The 20324-nt window shown below is 39.4% G+C and overlaps 1 protein-coding gene across 3 annotated transcripts in view; it reads right to left on the minus strand.

The window, feature by feature from the left end:
* The window catches only part of MCTP2 (multiple C2 and transmembrane domain containing 2), a 240841-nt gene that overhangs the window by 62015 nt on the left and 158502 nt on the right, over positions 1–20324 (minus strand). For all 3 annotated transcript variants that reach the window (XM_021680654.1, XM_021680656.1, XM_021680655.1), the window contains one exon: positions 19311–19430. In XM_021680654.1, the coding sequence (XP_021536329.1) occupies positions 19311–19430 (120 nt within the window). The remainder of the gene's footprint in view (positions 1–19310; positions 19431–20324) is intronic.

The raw sequence follows: 20324 nt of genomic DNA on the forward strand, positions 1-20324 counted from the left end.
CAGAATAATGGTACCCCAAAAGATGTCCATGTCCTAGTCCCCAGAACCTGTGAGTATGTTTCAGTGCAAAGGGAAACTAAGGTTACAGATAAAGGTCAGGTTGCTAACCATCCAACCTTAACATAGGTTAGGTTAGCGATCATCATGGATTACCTGGTTGAGTCCAATGTAATCACAAGGGTCAGTCCATAGTGGAAGGTAGAGGCAGAAGAAAAAAGTCAGAAAAAGATGTGAGGGCAAAGCAAGGCCAAAGAGATGCCATGCGAGGACTCAACAATGTGTCCTTGCTGGATGTGAAGCTGGAAGAAAGGATCATGAGCCAGGGAACACAAGCAGCCTCTGTAAGCTGGAAAAGGAAAGGAAATAGATGCTCCCCTAGAGCCACCAGAATAGAATGTAGCCCATCCAGCATCTTGATTTTAGGCCAGTGAGACCTGTGGTAGACTCCTGTCCTCCAGAACTCTGAGATAATAAATCTGTGCTGTCTAAAGCCACCTAACATACATGGTAATTTGTCATACTAGCAACAGAAAACTAATAAAGTAGTATAATGTGAAAGGGGGAACATACCTAGGGAAATTGGAAAGGGCTGTCTAGACTGACCAGAGAGTGAATTCTACACCTTTGGAAGGAACCAGGGTCTAGGAAGGGATTTGTTCCTCCTGATCTAATCTCCACCTAGAAAGAGGTAAGGGGAATAAAGAAACCCATCATGGAAGAGATTTCCTTTGGCAAATGTCAATTCAGATCGGGCCCAGAACTGAAATGCCCTTCCCTACCCTGACCCTCCCTTTTCTCCCCTGTCCTCCAATAAATACTTCGTATCTCAACCCGTACCTCTACGTCATGTTCTGGTTGCCACACACACACACACACACATATATATATATGTATATATATATATGTATACACACACATATATATATGTGTATATATATGTACACACACATGTATATGTATATATATGTATACACACACATATATATGTATATATATATGTATACACACATATATATAAGTTTATATATAAACTTATCTGAATCAAAACTCATTAACCATATATTTCCTTGAGCATTGAAATATGCCATTTCTGGTGTTCATCTGGCATTCTCTTTGACTATTTCTATATGACATAAAATGGTCTGGTCAGTTCACTGGGGGGAAAATGTCAAACTGGGCATCTTGCCTTATCTCTTAAAGACAAAACTCCACTAACTAGTTCTAGTTTTATGTGGGAACGACCCTCACTGGTAATTTGCTCTCAGTACTTTTGCAGAAGGACAACTGAATTACATGTTTCCTACTTTATCTCCCATGACTGCTAGAATAAACAATGTGTATAATTTTCAAACTTCCAATTTCACAGTAATACTATTCTATATAAAAGAACATATGGACATTTCCATGGATCTATGTAGCTAATTCCACTCTGGTTTTAGAAGTCCATATATAAATCCATATAATCCTAAAATTAACCATAAATTGGACTTTTAAACTGTATTCTTCTAGACATGGAATTTTTGTCGACTTTTATTTTCCCCTTTTGAATGTATTATGGGACTTTCTGTTTACAGATTTATGTATTGATTTGAAAGAGAGAGAGAGAGAGAACAAGCGCTGGGGGAGGGGCAGAGGGAGAGGGGGAGAGAGAGAGAGAGAGAAAGAATCTCCAGCAGACTCCACACCGAGCGCAGAGCCAGAGACGGAGCTTGATCCAACGACGTTGAGATCACAACCTGAGCCGAAATCAAGAGCTGGACGCTCAACTGACTGAGCCACCCAGTGCCCCTTATGGGACTTTTTAACAACAGAAAATAATGCTTCTAGAGGCACCTGGGTGGCTCAGTCATTAAGCGTCTGCCTTCGGCTCAGGTCATGATCTCAGAGTCCTGGGATTGAGCCCTGCATCGGGCTCCCTGCTCAGCAGGAAGCCTGCTTCTCCCTCTCCCACTCCCCCTGCTTGTGTTCCTGCTCTCACTGTGTCTCTCTCTAACAAATAAATAAAATCTTAAAAAAAAAAAAAAGAATGCTTCTAACCTGTATTTATACATACCAAATACTAAATACATAATCCTTTTCCTCCTTGAAATACGAAGCATTTATTAAAATCCCATCACTTTCATGTTTGCATCATGCTACTGGCCACTTTATACTTTACATTTCTTGATGACATTATATAAATGGAAAATGGTCAAATGATCGCCTATGGTCCAATGAACGTCCCCACACCACTCATAAAGGCAGAACAACTAGTTTACAAAGTAGAAAAGCACTGAACTAAATGAAAGAAAGCAACTAATGGGCTGCAACTATCAGCTTTTTCCTCCTGGAATGATCATAATTTCAGGTCTACAACCAAACAATAAATTCCTCATTACGCTTTTTTGCAGAAACTGGTAATTGAGCAGTTGACAGTCTGATTTTGGTAAATATATTTTTCAAAGCCATCAGCAAATTCTCTGCTCTGATTAAAGGAAGGGAGGACAAATCCTCACACTTTTATTTACTCCCTATAAAGCTGGGTATCTGGAAGGAGTCAAGGAAAAATCCCATTACATGTACCTATAAATATTATTTCAGACTCGTAACTGTTGGCACGGTGGGCACCGTCTGTGGCAGAAGTCCGATGGGACTCTAATTGTACTCTCAGTGGACAAAGCATTCTCAAAAAGTGTTCTCTGACTTTGGTCCCATGAACATCAGGCTACAATTGTGACTAAAAGCTTAAACTTCACACTTATGACTGACTCCTTCATGTTCATAGAAAGATTAGATCAGAATGAATACAGAAAAAAATCACTCTGGGTAATAAAGCAAGTGTATCTAATTAGCATTAGTGCAGTGATCAAGTAAAGCAGTTCACTGTATTAAGTTACTCTGCTTGTAGCTTTATTTCTGGCACTAAAAGGAGGAGGCTTGCAATCCGTTCACATTAAGCCTGCACATACTCAGTGTGCTTAAAACAGACTAAGGTGCTTTAATTCAGGAACCCTCCAACAGTGATTAGGGAGTGATACTATTTATAGCAAAGCACAATCCCTTTAGGAATCTGATTGAGAATGTCTTAGATGGTCTCCCATTACTCTGATAGACTATCTATTTCCTCCATCAAAAGGAAGACAGTTTACATCAGAGCCACACATACCTAACACCAAACACAAACATGAAGCCAGGTTTGCATCCTCCTCTCCCCGAAACATGCTTTTAGGAGTCCTGAATTTGTTTTGATCATGAGGAATCTGAGAAGCTTTCCTATAACACTGAGACATCACTATAAACCAGGAAGGAACCCAAAATAGGGGGTTTAAGTATGTACACACACACACACTCTCTCTCCTATCCACTCACACACTCACTCACTCAATCTTCTGCTCACCAAAATAAAAGTTCAAAATCTGTTGCATCATGTAAATAAATGTGCCCAAAACAACCACCATCACAACAAAAATTCCTAAAACAACAATGATCTTATTTAAAGATGCTGCTTGAATTTTAACATCTTTCATTTCAAACCAAAAATGGTAAGTTTGATGACATGAATAGAATATAAAGTCTTCCTCAAGCCTTTCTAGGATATGATCCACTTAAGCACAGAATTAAAATATTTTAAAAGGCCCTTTAAAAACGAAGAGGCAGATGTTCAGGTAAAAGCAAAGCCAGGAGACTGTATATTTTAATAAAGCTATTATATGTACAGCCCCAAATTAGGAGTGGCACTGAGGCTAGTGCATGTCTAAACCATCACCACCTGTTTGCCCTGAAAAATCAATTAAAGTCACACTTTCAGAGTAGTCCCCTTCTAACCAATAAAACTTAGCCAGCTTCATCAAGAGACTTGAGTCCCTCAGAGGGAATGTACTTGAAACCTGAATCCTTAGTCTCGCGTTCCTGCACTGCTTGCATTCATATACTAACCATGGTAAAACCAGCCTTCAGGAGCAATGGTAGAAATGGGAGGAGGAAAAAGACCAGAGAGAGAGAGAGAGAGAGAGAGATCCTTATTTCCTTTGGCTTTATCCTGAGAATCATACTTCCTTTTGGTGAATTCCAGTAATTTCTTCAAAGGCTCTGTTTTTTTTTTTTTCCTTTTCTTTTTTTCTCCTACAGAATTCTGTGCTACATTTTCTGTGCAACAGAAGAGATCCAACTTTGCAAGTTGAAAGCAAGGGCAGGAAAGCCATCCCAAGTGTTTTAGTAATTAAACGAATATGCATAATGAACCATATGCCCAAAGGGCCTGTTCTTCATGTGGGCCAGATTTTTGTTTGAATTTTTAATTTTTATATACAGATGAAACATTCAGTGTAATCTACCAACAGTGTGAGAGAGCATGCAATAAGAAAAAGTGCAAGGGACAGTCCACGTAGGAGCAGGAACAGGAGACACTAGAGAAATTCTGCTCTGAAGATTTTGATTCAAATGTGTTTTTTCCCCTCTAGCAATTGTTCTTGTCATCTGCTCAGAGTCTTCAGGAGACACATATAACGAATACACTGACAGCTTTATATAGTATGAGTAAAATACAGTGCCGTCAGCTGAAAAGTGTGAAAATCCCATGGGACAAACAAGGATTTCTCAAAAAAAAAAAAAAATCCTTCTACACCCATCATTCAGACTACCATCTTGAATTACAGGGAATCCTCCCAAGTCTCTTTCGGAAGCTACATAAATATTATATTGTAGGCTCTAAGCCACATATATTAGTGATTTGAACTGATCTAAGAGGAATTCTTACCTCTCAGTGATGCAACTGTGCATAGCAGGTAGAAAATGCTCAAGGCAAAATGCAAGCATGCCCTCCCCACTCCTACAGCAACGCACACCATGAATTTAAGGATTTAATATGCTTGCTCAAACATACAGATCCCCAATATTTTCTAAACCACTGTCATGGAAGAACTGGCAAAACCTTGCTCTAAGCTTTTCCGTGTCATTTTGAAAATACGTAGTTATAATCAAAGCAACATAAGAGACATAGAGTCTGATAAAATTTCCCATGTCAGCTCCTGGACACACAGGATGGAGGAAGCATTCTCTAATGCAGAAGAGAGCTTTTTAAAAATATGTTTGCACAACGTTTGAAATTTACAGTGATGGTCTGGACAAAGTCACCAATCCTTCGGGTGGGTCAATCTTGTAAATGCCTAATTCAGGATAAACATTTCAGAATGGGGTGTGTGTGTGTGTGTGTGTGTGTGTGTGTGTGTTGGGGGCTGGGGGCGGCAGAGGAAATGCTAAAGTTCACTATCCTCCAAGTCTTTAACTGAAATAACCCAAATGCAAGATACCACACTGGGCCTTATGGCATTGAGAAAAGATTATGAAAACAAACCTGATCAAAAACCAACGTGAAGCTTTAGACTCTTTTCAGGCCCCATTTTGAACACAGATATGCTGTCATTTTCACAATGTAAACACCAGAAATGGAATGCAAAGCATTTAAAGAGCAAGTAATAATGGAGCTGTAAATAACATCTCTCATTGCTTTCACTCTTAATTCAGAGTTTATGCCTTTGACAATGGCTACGTTACTTGATCTAGTGGTCTCAGTGGAAAGACAGATAAACTTCAACTGCAGGCAGAAGACAAAAATTGACAAGGAGCGTCACCTTTCCTGACTGTTTAAATCCTTTAAGGAAGTGTCGGAGCAATTAGAGGGGGAGTGTAATCTTTGTGGAGTGCATTAACACTCTCCGACCTCCCAGACAATAGATCAGACCTCAGACACATAATGCTTCCCTAAGGCTTTTTAGCCAGCATATTTGATCTCTTAGTCACTCCGTGTGTTACTATAGGTATCATCCCCACAGAAGGCATTATTCATGAGCACTACTGTCCACTAGATCTGAGACTGGACTGCAATCAAGCAAAGCAGGAAAATCACCTTAATCCTCTATGTATTTCCTGTATCTTTAAGATGGGGGAAAGGGGGAGGGGAGTCTAGACTTGTGGAAAAGTCTTTCACAATTCTCTTATTATTTTTTAAAGCTACAGAGTCTGTTCTGTAAAAGTGAATTACAGTAGTTCCCCCATTATCTGTGGGGGATACCTTCCAAGACCCCCAGTGGCTGCCTGAACCCACAAAGAGTACCGAGCCCTACAGATGCTATGTTTTTCCCATGCATACACACCCATGATAAAATTTAATTTATAAAATAGGCACAGTAAGAGATTAACAACAGACATTAATAATGAGTAACAAAACAGAACAATCATAACAACATACTATAACAGAAGTTACGTGAATGTGGCCTCTCTCAAAGTATCTTTTGTACATACTCACCCTTCTTGTGATGATGAGAGATGTTAAAATACCTATGTGGTGAGGTGAATGACGCAGGCACTGGGCCGGAGTGCTAGGCTACGAGTGACCTTCTGACATACATCAGACAGAAGATCATCTGATCCTAGACCGAGGTTGACACTGGGTAACTAAAACCATGGGAAGCCAAACTTCGGAGAAGGGGAGACTACAACAGTTGCATTAATATGGATGGGTCCTTAGGTGAGTATGGGCTGCAGGGAGGGGGACAACCTCCAAAACATTTGATGTTTCCTGTCTATAAAATGAACTTCATAATCGACTTACTGAGAAAAATGCCAGGTGTGATAAACAGTACTGTAATATGCAAAAGAAAGCAAAGCGGGGGAGCGGGGGGGATCAAATAAACTCCTTGCACTCCAAGCTTTTAAATCTTCATCTGTCCTGCAGGTCATGTGGCAAAGCACAACGGTCAGGCAATAACCTATTTCCTGATGAACACATCCTGTTCCAACTGCTAATCTCATAGTGGAAGCTTGGCTTTTACCATTTATTATAAACATTTTCAAGAACTGCTTACCACGATATATTTTTTAATGGATTAGATTTTGGTCAGCTGCTAACAGAGAACTGAATATTCTTTATACGAAGACAGCAAAATAGGTTTTCTGAGAGTCTGACTTACTTTCCACTTTTCTCCCTCATGAGTAATTGGAATAGCAATTGAAACAGAATATAAGGCTAGGTTTCTTTTCTGTTCTTTTTTTCTTTTCCTCCCTCTCCCATTATAAGAAATTCTGTATCCAAACTTATAGTATACAAGACCTTATTGGTTTTGAACTTTATCACAAGACTTGGTGAAATGTTCAAGAGAGAGACAAAGGCCGAAATTCACACAATTTGCTCAAGACTATCACAGCTGTTTATTGACGACACTCAGCATCTAAAGCCTACAGCATTTAAAGCAAAATAATTACATTTTCTTAGAATCAAGGCAGTTCCCCCTTGAAAATGTATACTGCCAAGGTTTTTCAAACAAGACTACAAGAAAAGAGAAGAGCTGCGTATTAGCTTTATGTTTCAGCAAATCACTTTAGAGTTAGCATTTTCAAACCCAAACTTAAGAAAAAAAATGGCGGATGAAAATATATACCCACAAAAAGCAATTTAAGAACTTTTGAACCTTAACTAGCAATAAAGAAAGATCTACTGGATGTTTTAACTTTGCTTCAACAATGCCTAAAATCTAAAATGAAATAATGAAAGTAACTGGAAAAAATGTTACCATATCTACTGTGCATCTTCTAATGTTTTAAAAGAAATTGCTTATGTTATGTTTTTAATCCCTGGGTAAAACCACTTTCAAGGAATTCGTGATCCCACTGAAATTAAAACTGACCATGAACAATTAGCTAAGGAAGGAAATGCCCTTCTGAACCAACTATATTTAATACTCTGATGAGAATCTGTGTAGAGACTCACACACACACACATACACGTACACATACGCACAAACACACAGAGCACTATGCCTAAGTAATTTAGTACAATAGCAAAGGATTTTATAACCCTGACCAATGGCATTAGGCATACAATTTTAGTTAAGAAAATTAAAAATAAAAGGGAAAAAAAGGCTTAAAATGGTTGTCCTATGAAATCTGTACCAACTTCACAATAATCCAGATCTCATCCCTTGTGCATAAAGATGAACATGCCATAGAGTATCTGAGTAAATTACCATAAAAAGAGATTATACAACACCAAAACTTGGGGTTTTTTTTAAATTAATATAATGATTTCTGCTTGTCAATGATTGTATTAAATTAAAAATAAATTGCTGAAATTAAAATCCCCAAGAAGCAATCCACAGAAATTTACCTTGGACTTTTATCATTTATGAGTTTCTATCGCCACCTGCAGGACTATCTTTAAGTAAACTCAAGCAATGGTCAGGCTATTTGCCATTCTTTCTTTTCCTCTTTTCCTTTCTTCTCTTCTTCCTCCTCCTCTTTCTCTCTTATTGTGTGTGTGTCTGTGTGTGCCTATGTGTGTGTACTAAATTTCTGGGCTATCAATTATTTATCTTTTGAAAATATATACATTATTAAACATGTAAAAATCGCCAACGAAATGCAAAATTAGATTTACTGAAGGAGGTGTAGGGGACTGTGGCCACAGGCAGCCAATTTTTTAACAGCAAAGCACACATGACACTTCTAATTTTGCAAAGTAAAATTCTGATGGAAAGTTAGCCTATAGTAATTTCCTTACCAAAATGGTGAGGACTTCAATGATTTCCAAGGAGAGCAGTTTTTGCTAAGGAACAGTTTACAAAAAAGTTTATAATTGCATATACCTGGCTTATAGCAGAGAAGAAATATACCAGAGAAGAAAAGTAACTTAGGGTTTTGTTGTTCTTTAAACAAAAGACAAGTGTTAGATAGTATTTTACTAAGTGTTACTGTATCCCAATAAAGAACAGGTTTTAAGAGCAGAGGTCAAAGCTTAAACACAAAAGCACAGATCATCATCACCATCATCATCATCATATTCATGTCTTCAACACTGTCACCATAAAGTCTGGATTAGAAAGATCCATCACCTGGGGCGCCTGGCTGGTTCAGTCGGTTATGTGACCAACTCTTGATATTGGCTCAGATCATGATCTCAGGGTCTTGGAATCCGCCCAGCGGCCCCCTGTCGGGCCCTGCGCTGGTGGGGTGAGTCTGCTTGGGATTCTCTCTCCCTCTACCCTATACGCCCCCCCCCAACGTATGCATACTCTCTCTCTAAAGTGGGTAAATAAATCTTAAAAAAAAAGAAACGAAAAGAAAAGGATCCATCACCTGTAAGATGCATATGGAGTAACTATACAGACTTTTGCTCCTCCAGGCCACATTACCCTTCTGAGTAGCAGGTCTGCAGACATATACAATAATGTTCAAACATAAGACTTTAGGAAAAATGTTGGGTTTTTTTAATTTTTAAGAACATAATTCATGGCTACCATGTAGATGTAGTTCATACTCATGAACTAAAACCATAATTGCAAAGTTTATGACCACAAACATCACATACTAGGCAAGTGTATAGTGGTTGAGCAGCATCCTCTAATAAGCCACAAGGCCTTAGGAAAATCACTTTACCAGGGCGCCTGCGTGGCTCAGATGGTTAAGCGTCTGCCTTCGGCTCAGGTCATGATCCCAGGGTCCTGGGATCGAGTCCCACATCGGGCTCCCGGCTCAGCGGGGAGCCTGCTTCTCCCTCTGACCCTCTCCCCTCTCATGCTGTTTCTCTCTCGCTCGCTCTCTAAAAAATAAATAAAATCTTTAAAAAAAAAAAAAAGAAAAAGAAAATCACTTTACCGAATGTGAGGGACCCTCTGATTTAACATTCTATAGCTCCATGCTTTTCCAGACTTAAAACAGTAGCCACGAGGGTCTTATTTTCAACACCAAGTGAGCTAAGAACTGCATTTCTTTCTTTTCTTTTTTTTTTCTTGACTAAATGAGCATATTTGGCAATGACTTGAAACAAAAAATTTAAAAAGCTTGCTCAGAAAAAGTCATTTTAAAAGGACCTATATATATATGGATTTGGGTATATATATATTGGGTACGTATGGATTTGGGCTATAAGAAAATCCCAGTGAGATTAAAAGTCAGCAAACACTGTACAGAAACATGGCTTAGATGAGGACCTACTGAATTGGATTTTAATTGTCTTTGCATCTTTTTTAATCAAAGTGAGAACTGGAATATTAGGCCACTGAACGTCTCCTTCCCCCCTTCCCCCCCCGCCAAATTAGCTGTTATTTGAAAAGCCAATGACACAACACGGAGAGGAGAGGTAGCAAAACACACCTTCCTAAGTCATAAATCAAATGGCAAAAAGTACAATAGAGCATAGTAAACCCTCACCAGACCACAAAGAAGGTTTCTCTCCATAAACATCAGATCAGGCAGCTAGAATGATTACCAGGCTCTCCTGTAACTGTCGCCTATAGCGGGTCTAATTACAGGCTACAGGCTAAGGCAAGCATGCCCACACTGCACATGGCAATAAAAGGGCCATCAGCTTGCCAAGCCCAGCCAGACAACGGAGAGCACACGCCACCTGATGGGGAGCCCCAAAGATCAGCCAGAGAGACTAATAAAAATGACAGCTTAGAAACAAATGACAAAGCTTGGGCCACAAAAAAAAAAAAAAAAAAGGCAGTATCAAATTAGCCAAAAATACAAGTGCTGAGCACGGCTCTTCAACAGGTCCGGACCAAAGCAGGGAACCAGTTATAACTGTTTTCACACACACACACCGGTGATTTTTCTCCCTCTCCTTCTCGCTTATTTCTAGATTTTTTCACTTTTGCATCATACAAAATGTTTGCGCATCCAGGTGTCACATATAGAAACAGATGGGGGGGAAGCACCCATCTCTATGAGAATCAAAAATAAAATCCCCCTCATTCAGGGGCTGTTGATCTGGGTTAGAGATTTGCCAGCGCCCTTCCTCTTCCCCCTGGTACTCTAACTGCTGGCTGCCTTTTGGTCCTTTTGCTGTAGATTAGCACCACCCCCTGGATGGGTAGCATCGAGGGAAAGCTAGAAAAATGCACATTAGACAAGATTATGATGAAGCTGTTAGACTGTCTATGGATTTTACCTTCTGATGTGGCCACAGGCTGTCACGGTCAGAGAAGGAGTTAGGATAAAAAGAAAGCAGTATCTGATAACAGATGGTTTGTACTGGTTCTAGCACTCTTCCAAGAAGCATTGATTAGAAGCCTGCTGTGTACCCAACACATGAGCCATAAGGACAAACGCAGAGGTAAAAGATGGGGTCTTTGCCATTGTGTAGCTCACACTGTCCTAAAACAATCCTTCCAACATATGGCTACAATACACTGAATAAGTCTTTAGTGTTTCACATTAACCTGAATTATTAGGTCATAGAAACAAAATTCCTCCATTTTTGATGTGAAGAATTAATTTATTAGGTCGAACATGAAGAGTATTCTTAGAGCTTTAAAGACAGAACTGCATGCTTTGGCATTTGGTGGTTCTATGCATATGAATCAGCCCTAGAAATAGTTGACTCTTGAACACTAATGATATGGCATGTAATACAATGATTTGCATTTCTACCCTATCCTGAAACAGGTCTTTCACAAATCCTCAGATAACATCCTCTGTGATGAAGCAGCAACTATGCGCATGCATGTGTGTGCACCTGCTTTAGTGAAGCCTCTCTCTGAGTTAGGAGAATACCACCATACCTACCAATAGTGATATCAGATAATAATCCCTACCCACATTTGTAGCCCATTTCATATTTTTAAAATATTCCCTTGCATATTATCTAAGTTGATCTCCAAAGGATAAATTTAAATTTTCTTACAGTGTGTGTCAATCATTAAATGGCATCACTTTGGTTTCAACTATAAGAGGAGGGCAGTGGAGAGAAGTGGGGTGGGAGGAGGAGGCAAGAGAAATGGGGAAGGGGGCTGGGGAGAAGCTGGGAGGAGGGGCAGATGGATGAGAAGGAGGAAGGGAGAGAGGAATGAAGGGAGATGGGGAGAGAGGGGAGGTGGATAAGGGACTGGTGAGGACTTAGCATGACAGTTTCATCTTTGTGCCTCAGTATCTAACAGGGCTTGAGACTCTGGACAAACAATGGTTGTAGAAAGCGAGAGAGGGAATGCATGGGGCAAGCTTGAAGAGGGCATTGGCTGGGTCAAGAAGTGACATGACCTCCAGGTTTTTTCTTTCTCTGAGATTGAAGACCCTACACTCAGGACCAAGTTCAAATTAACAGTAGGGTATCTCTGGACAGTAGAGAGAACTAGACTGAATTCACTGAGAATCTGAAAAAGACAATGGCTCCCAACCAGAAAACTCACAGAAGGCAGAAAACGTGTGTGTGTGTGTGTGTGTGTGTGTGTGTGTGTGTGTGTGTGTGTGAGAGAGAGAGAGAGAGAGAGAGAGAGAGAGAGAGTGAGTGAGTGAGTGAGTGAGTGTATCCCACCAGAAAGCCATAGAGGAGGCAGTAGGTAGAGACAAAAGCATTCCCATATAGAACTGGCACCTGTCATACAAAAGTGAGAGTTAACCATTCATTTGTTATCTAATGGGGCCATGTGAAGATTGGCAATGTATGCTCTTCTATGAATTAAAAAAAAAGATAAAAAAAAAAAAAGAAGAAGATCTAATGCGTACTAGTCAAAACTGGGACACACTAAAATATCAACTGATTCAGTCAGCGTAGCTATGATTCTGTCTAAAAGTGCAATTCAATTATAAAGTTGAAAATATAAACATGAAAATATGCTAGAATAGTTAAGAGTGCACTTTTAAATTTTCAACAGATAATCTTTTAATGCAATTACTGTAATTTTATTAAATGGCATAATTAGTTAATGCCTGAGTTGTCAATAGAAGGTGCAATTATGTTGTAAAAATTATAATCACAATGTGTGATGGTGGATTGTTCTGATGAAAAAAATGCTGAAAAAACCCTTTAAAATATTTTTGAAGGTATATTATGTAGTCCTCTGTAAAAGGAAGATTTGGGAAATCATCTTATAAATGTTAAATAAAACAATAAATTGTCAAATATTTCAAGCATTTTACACGATATATTTATACATTTCGCACACAAGTACATATGGACGTATTTAAAATGTCAAAAAATATCTTCTCCTCCAGACAAAATGGTTATTGGAACTGGATTTTTTTTCAGCTTTAGAGAAATACTGTTAATCTTGAGCTCCAACTGCGCAAACACCTACTGAACAGGCAGTGAGGTCTGTTTTGTACATACAACTGACTTCTGGTGGATATGGAAACAGCCACCAAATGTTTAATCAAATGCAGGTGCATCTAGTTGTGAATAAATTGATGATAGAACTTAAAGAAGAAGTAAATCTTTTAGACACAGTTAACACATAAATATCAAAAGCATCAAGAAGACATGGACCAGCACTATTTTAATAGTCTGATTTAAAAACAAAATTCCCATTATAGTAGTCATCTGTAGCAAAGTACTTTCAACCTGAACATTTCTTTAGACCACAGAATGGATCACGGACAGAAGCATCCTCAAGATTGCGTATGAAAGGCTAACTAAACTGTTTTCACACAATGTTTCATGGAGAAACTTCGTATTTTCCAAATACCTTTGCCTCTTAGGCTCTCTTAGTCTCTCTCTCTCTCTGTGTTTGTGTGTTTGTACACACATGGCATGTGGGTTGGAAGGGCCCATTCTGTTACTGCTGCTGTTGTTTTTAAGTTCGATGCGAAATCATTTCACATTTCTCAACATTCCAGGATCTCTAAAAGCTAAGAATTCCATGTATACAAAATATGGGATTTCACTAAGAAAGTGGGGAACTGTATTTTTAACCTTATTGGAGGAGAGGTTGATTGATGCTTTAAATTATGTATCATATCGCAGGCCCTGTCGACTCTGAAGAAGAAATTCTTCATTTTCTGACACTCAAAAAATTGAGGAAAAAAGTCACAGATGTTAAAATCATAGCTTTATGAAGATACCCATTGATATATGGTAGATTTAGATTACTTTTTAACATCAAATGTCCAAGTAAAAATTTAATAAAACAAGGAATCCATCAATGCCCCACAGATTGCGTCCCTTGAAGCAATAGGTGTGTGCCTGAAAAACTCGTGGAAAATTGAAAAAAAAAAAAAAATGCAATCCTTTTTTACAGCATTAGGAGACCTTTGTTATTTAAAATAATCTTCTGATGATGCCATCTGTCAAGTAAATGCTTTTTTGTCATATGAAAATAATTCACTTATGCCATAATGTAACATTAGGTCTTTTCATAGACAGTATTGGGGTTTGTAAAACACATGTACCCAACAGAAAAATAAACAAAAATCCCCCATAGATGATTGGTTCCACAGTATAAACATCACAATGCAGAATTATCTTTTGAGAACAAATTCAATTCATTTAACTATCATTAAATAATGTATTTGTCCGGAAACATGGGGAGAGACTATAGAGTACCGCCCTCCCCACCCCCCCCACACACACACACACTAGAAATGTGGGTCTACCTCTCCGATAGCTGTTTGAAGGAATGCATTAATGTAGATAGATAGATAAATGTGCTCATCTCTACTCTTATCCTTTATTTTGAACAACCTGGAATTCTCAAAAAGAATCTGGCAAAACTGTAGATTCCATCCATGACTCTTTCATGTACTTGTTTTCAGCATTCATGCTCCCTTTGAAAGCCCTTCTCCATCATCTAAGAGTTTCCCCTGCACAGTGGGTAAAAATAACTCAGTCTCCAACTGGGGGCTCAGCCTGGAACCAGCCACTGAGATTTTCCAGACCACCAAGCTAGATTCCAAGGATGTCATGCGCATGTGATTCTCAGGGTCTGGGCTGTTCCCCAGAGATGGTACAGACATTTCCACCTTATGCTTCTTTAGTTCTGGCTCCATCTCTTGTGAATATAATGACCATGACTAAGAATTATTCCCACCCAAATGATGAGGGTCCCCCCCGCCCAAAGCATCTTGGAAAAGGCTTAACTCCCATTCATTACATCTAAATACATATCTGAAATGACTAATGTCATTGTCCCTACAGTCATTATCATCTATTTAAATACCAGGACCACAATCACTGCAATTCTGAACATCAGTGAGAGGTAGTACAGCTCAATGGTTAAACACATGTACTCTAAAGCCTGTGGTCTGGGTTAATATCCCAGCTGTGCTTCTTAAAAGCATATGAGCTCTGACACTCTATTTAACCTCTATGGGTTCATTTTTCTCATCTGTACAAAGAAGGTAATAACTGATACCTACATCAGCAGGTATTGGTGAGAATTAGATGAGGTAACATTTGCAAGATGCTTCGGACGGTGCCCGACACACAGTAAGCACTGAAACGTGAGCTATTAAAGACACCTAGAGGTGAAAGTCTGTGTCTGAGAATGACCATGTGCAGGTCTATGAAACACCATGTGTAATTACAAATCCATTCACAGGGCAATACCCAGATGTGCTTCTTCTAGGCATCATTTTCAGTTACCCTGTGCCTCTGTCAATAAACTGACATCGTTTTCCTTTGGAAAAGTTGAGGACTCTCTGAGCAGAAAAAACAAAATATATACATATTTAATTTATAACAAGTCAAGCTCAGAAAATGCAACAGAGTAAAATATCTAGAAAACGTGGATGAAAGAGACAGACCCAAGAGACAAAATGAGCAAGATTTTCCATAATCATGCCAACAAAACAGAAATTGAGCCTACAGACGCATGAATGGCTTGACCACTCAGAAAAAAAATCCAAATTTAATTTCTTACAACAATGAATTCAATGTTGTGGGCAACATTCACATAGCATGTGTCAGTGGATTAATGACAACTTTCTTCTCCAAGTGTTAGGAATACAGCCACCTGGGTAAGTAGAAAGGGGATAAATCCCAGGGTGGAAGGGTTTACGCCTGGACAGTCTAATAAGATAAATCTTCCCATGTTTGTCCACCCACTTCTGACCAGACACCATGTGGACTTCTATCTTTATAGGCCACTTGTCTTGAACGCTGCTTTCAACAAGCTATGATATATTCATATACACACCCATAGGAATCCTTAGAAACATATGCTTTGCTTTCATAAAGTCTTAAATTGAACAGCCAGAATATACCAAACACAATCCTACAATGTTCATGCTTTGTCTCCTCTGAAAACAGAGGCACTGACATGATGTTAATCGGCTTTTTATGTTATCTGACAAAACATAAGAAAAAAAATTCCTATAGTTTTGCCCTTAGCTTGTGGTGCTAGAGCCACTTCCTAGACCTCGAGGGGAAGGCAAAGCCCCACTGGGAACTGGCCCACCAAAAACGGTTCTTTACCCACCTGTGCAGTGAACCCTCAGATACCACTCATCCTACTTTCGAATATAAAAAGGCCTACTTTCGAATATAAAAAGGCCTTATTTAGTAAAAGCTTGGCCTGAGACCTTGCTTCAGACCACCACAAAACTCTTCCGCCCGTAACACCAAGCTAAGTGAATGAAGCATGAACAAATTGTCACACCAATGAATAAGGGCCAGTAACAGCATCCTGTCCTTGGTAGATCCCAGGAGAGAATCAGGGTGTACAAGTGACAAACCCAGCATTCTCCACAGCGGAGCAAGGAAGAGAAGAAGCAGGCCTTCGGCATCACAGGAGCCCTTCCTTTCTCTGGCCCAGGTCACCTGAGGATCCAATGCTTTGCAGAAAGACAACCCTTAATGGGATCCCACAGAGTCAGGGACATAGTATCACAGCCAGTGGTGGCCCCAAAGTGTGAAATTACCCATCCGTACATTCAACAGGAGGCTAACATCATCAGTACGTAGGCAAGAGGCACAAAAGCAAAATGTTCTCTCCAAAAATGAAGTCTTGGATACCCATAATCTTAAAATATAATAAGGGAGACTAATATACATACTTTTATTTTATCCTGAAAGTACGTTTTCTTTATATGCTCTTGCTTTAGGAACAGAAAAGAGTTTTGGAATGACCATGATGATAGTAGTCACAAAAACATTCTCTAATAAGATGACACTTCATCGGCTTAGGGAGGGGAGAACACCTCTCTCTCTATCTGTAATATCTCTGAGATCTGCCAAGGCTGGTCAAAGTAGACATGAGATAAACATTCGAACACGGCATTTCAAATTAAAACTGAAAACTAAATGCCTTTAAGGGAGCACTCCTCATTCTAGTACCTTCACAGAAAAGGTTCATGCATGTATCATTCCTAAATTGACTGCATTTTTTTCAGTGATGTCCACTGGGAAATGTCCCCCAATAAATACACACCCTTGCAAAAATCACACGGTGGACAACCAGCAAGGAGAGCACCATCTTTATCTTCCATTTGGGGGGCCATAGTGATTTGAAAGGATGAAGTGGCCGCCTGCGTCTGCTAGCCTGGGAGCGCGTTTCCTGGCATGGTGCCCCCAGGACGGACACATGCAAGGACCCACTGTCAAAGCTCCCTTCCCATTCAGAAGCCCCCTCTAGTAGACAACCTATTTCTATTCATTTGTTCTAATCTTTCTTCAGATCAGGCCAGCGGCCCATTAATCATTTCTGTCATTCTCCTACATAAGCCAGTGCAATGGAGCTCTGTTTTTCTAAAAATCACGGTGCCAGAAATTAAGCTCAAGAAAGAGGAAATCCTCTTCTCCTCACAGGGGCTGGCTGGGGTGCTGACTGAAAGAAGCCACCAATTGTGTTGACTTTCCTCTTTTGCCCAGAATCACAAGAGAACATTCCGTGGAAAGTTTCTGAAGAGAATTCAGGTGGGAAGTGGAGGTGGGGAGGCTGAAGAGGAAGGCAACACATGAGGTCCCCAGCGGAAAATGTTGTAAGAAAGGGAAGCAGATGAATAAATGCCAAGACAAGACAGATATGGATTACTAGCATTTTTACTAATGTTCTTATTAAGGTCAATTGTTTTTAGCAATTCCAGACCAAAGAAAAAGTATATTAAAAGTCCAGGTCACAGCCATCATAGGCCCTCTACATCTTGAAGCAATGAAAATCTAAAATTAATGAAACCGAACAGAATGTTCTCCATGGCAAAGAAAAAGCCTCTTGTGGAGCTGATATACTTGTTTGTGTAATAAGGAGTAAGGATGGGAGTGACCGTGAACCCGCTGACATCTTAGGCTGATTTAAAAAAAAAAAAAAAATTAATGAGGATGTGCCTGTGAGGTAGGAGAGAACATTGACAATTAAAACACAAAAACAGAAACAAAAACAAAAAAACAGAGACAGAAGATTCATGATTTACCGAAGATCATGACTCAGAACCACTCACACATCCTATTAGGCCTTATTGTGATCTTTGCCCAGTACAAAGATTAATAGCATGATAAAAAAAAGGGACAAGATTAGCAGTTGAGAGATTTGGTTTCTCCTTCCACGTCTGACACTACCAATCTTTTCAAGAACAAGTCCTTTTACAAATGGCGGAGGGTGCCCAGAACCATAAGGTGAGGGCATGGCACCAACTTTCAAGTCCCTACAAGATTCCTGGACCCTCAGTGGTTACCTTAGGTGACTCTGAGATCTCTTGCGGCTCTTCTGAGATTGTGTGATTTTATTTCGCTCCTAAGGATGGGCCAGCATTATCAGAGAGAAGGAAGAGTGCATCTCATGTACACTGGTCACTCTCTTACGTGGTGTTGGGTCACCTTGTCATGTGACACAGTGGTTTGATATGAATCAATGTTTTTATATCAAAGTTTGTGAAGATTTACTTAAAACATAAATTAGAGCAATTTTGTCATGTGAGTTTTCAACCATCATTTTCTCAAAAAGTCCTGGCATTCACTGGGACAGAGGGAGAGAAATAGACACAATGGAGGGACTATACAGACACAGTTAATGTAACAATAACCACCGTGTATAAAGACACATTTTTGAGTGAAAAAAAAATTTACAAAAATACAGAACTTAGGTCTCTTAAACTTACTGAGTGATAGTATGAGTAAGATTTGGGTAATTTAAGGGATTTCCAAGGGAAAATCTGATCTAAGTACAATCTTAGACATCTATATATTCATCTATGCTGTAATATATGTAAGAAAGATGAATGGATACCATTTATATTTTTTTTCAGTTAAATAATAGAAGTGGTTTTTTTAAATTTTATCTCATTATGTTGTTAATCCCCATACATTACCTCATTAGTTTTTGATGTAGTGTTCCATGATTCATTGTTTGTGCATAACACCCAGTGCTCCATGCAGAACATGCCTCTTTAATACCCATCACCAGGCTAACCCATCCTCCCCCCTCCCCTCTAGAACCCTCAGTTTGTTTCTCAGAGTCCATAGTCTCTCATGGCTCATCTCCCATTTATATTTTAAAGTTTCCTTACAGGTGTGAACTTCAGCTATGTTGAATGTGTATTACTCTGCTTCATGTCAGTAAAATAAAACTCATCTGCATTTGGATTTGGGACTCAGAAGCAAATAATTTGAACATAAAATCGAGGCTTACCACGAATGCAACAGCACTTCTCAACGTGGATTCCCACTGGAAGCAGCTTTTAAGGAACTGTATTGTATTCCACATTGCCATGGTGATTCTTTTCACACGGTCTATATCCCTTGATAAGATCTAATAAAAAAAAAAAATGGAAAACAAGGAACTGGATTTAAATACTCCAAATAGTCTCTTTAGATCAGGCAGCTCAGTCATTTAAATTACATTTTGCATAGCTGCCAATTAAAAAAAAATAATAGAAAGGAAAAGTCCTAATGCTTCTTCTAAAATTCTTTTTAAAACACCATCATCCATGGAAGGAAAAAAATACAATGTACTTTGTAGCTCTTTTGATGGAGAATAGCCTGTTTCAATAATATTTAGGACAAAACTGAGCTGGTAAAAGCTATAGCAGCAGGGCATTCGGTATGCGTGTGTGAGAGTGTGTGTGTGTGAGTGTGTGTGTGTGTGTGTGTGTGTGTGTGTGTAAGAAAAAGAGAAAGAGAAAGAGAGAGTCTATATTGTTTAGTTTAGAAGGAAATGGATGGATTTTTGCAGAAACTAGATGTCCAAGTATTCTAGCTCATGTAGTCCAGAAGACAAAGTCTACAGGAAAGTCTAATTGTGGGAGGAGAACCCAGCTCTCCCACCTCCTAGCTGTGCAACCTCCAACCAGTTTCCTAACCTCTCTTTTCTTATACGATGGGGTTGATTTTAGTATTCACCCTGTAGACAGTAAAGAAAATTGAGGGCCTTTGAAAAGTGCCTGCCACATAGTAAGTGATTTCAAGTACCTGCATCCATAAGCACAAGCTTCAACTGTGTAAAAATCTGCAGACACACCGTGGTGAAAGGCACATAGGGAAGATCCTAACAGACCCCAAATCCCCTGGAGCTCCAGAGCCCAAAGCCACCCCATGCGGAGGTCCTGCTTGGCAAAGGAAACGTCTTTTTTTCCCAGTTGTAGGCAGATTCATTTCAACTTGTTTGCAAAGCAATTACCCCACCTACTTCAACTCAGGTTTTAAC

The sequence above is a fragment of the Neomonachus schauinslandi genome, chromosome 9 (assembly GCF_002201575.2).
Source record: "Neomonachus schauinslandi chromosome 9, ASM220157v2, whole genome shotgun sequence".
NCBI lineage: Eukaryota > Metazoa > Chordata > Mammalia > Carnivora > Phocidae > Neomonachus > Neomonachus schauinslandi.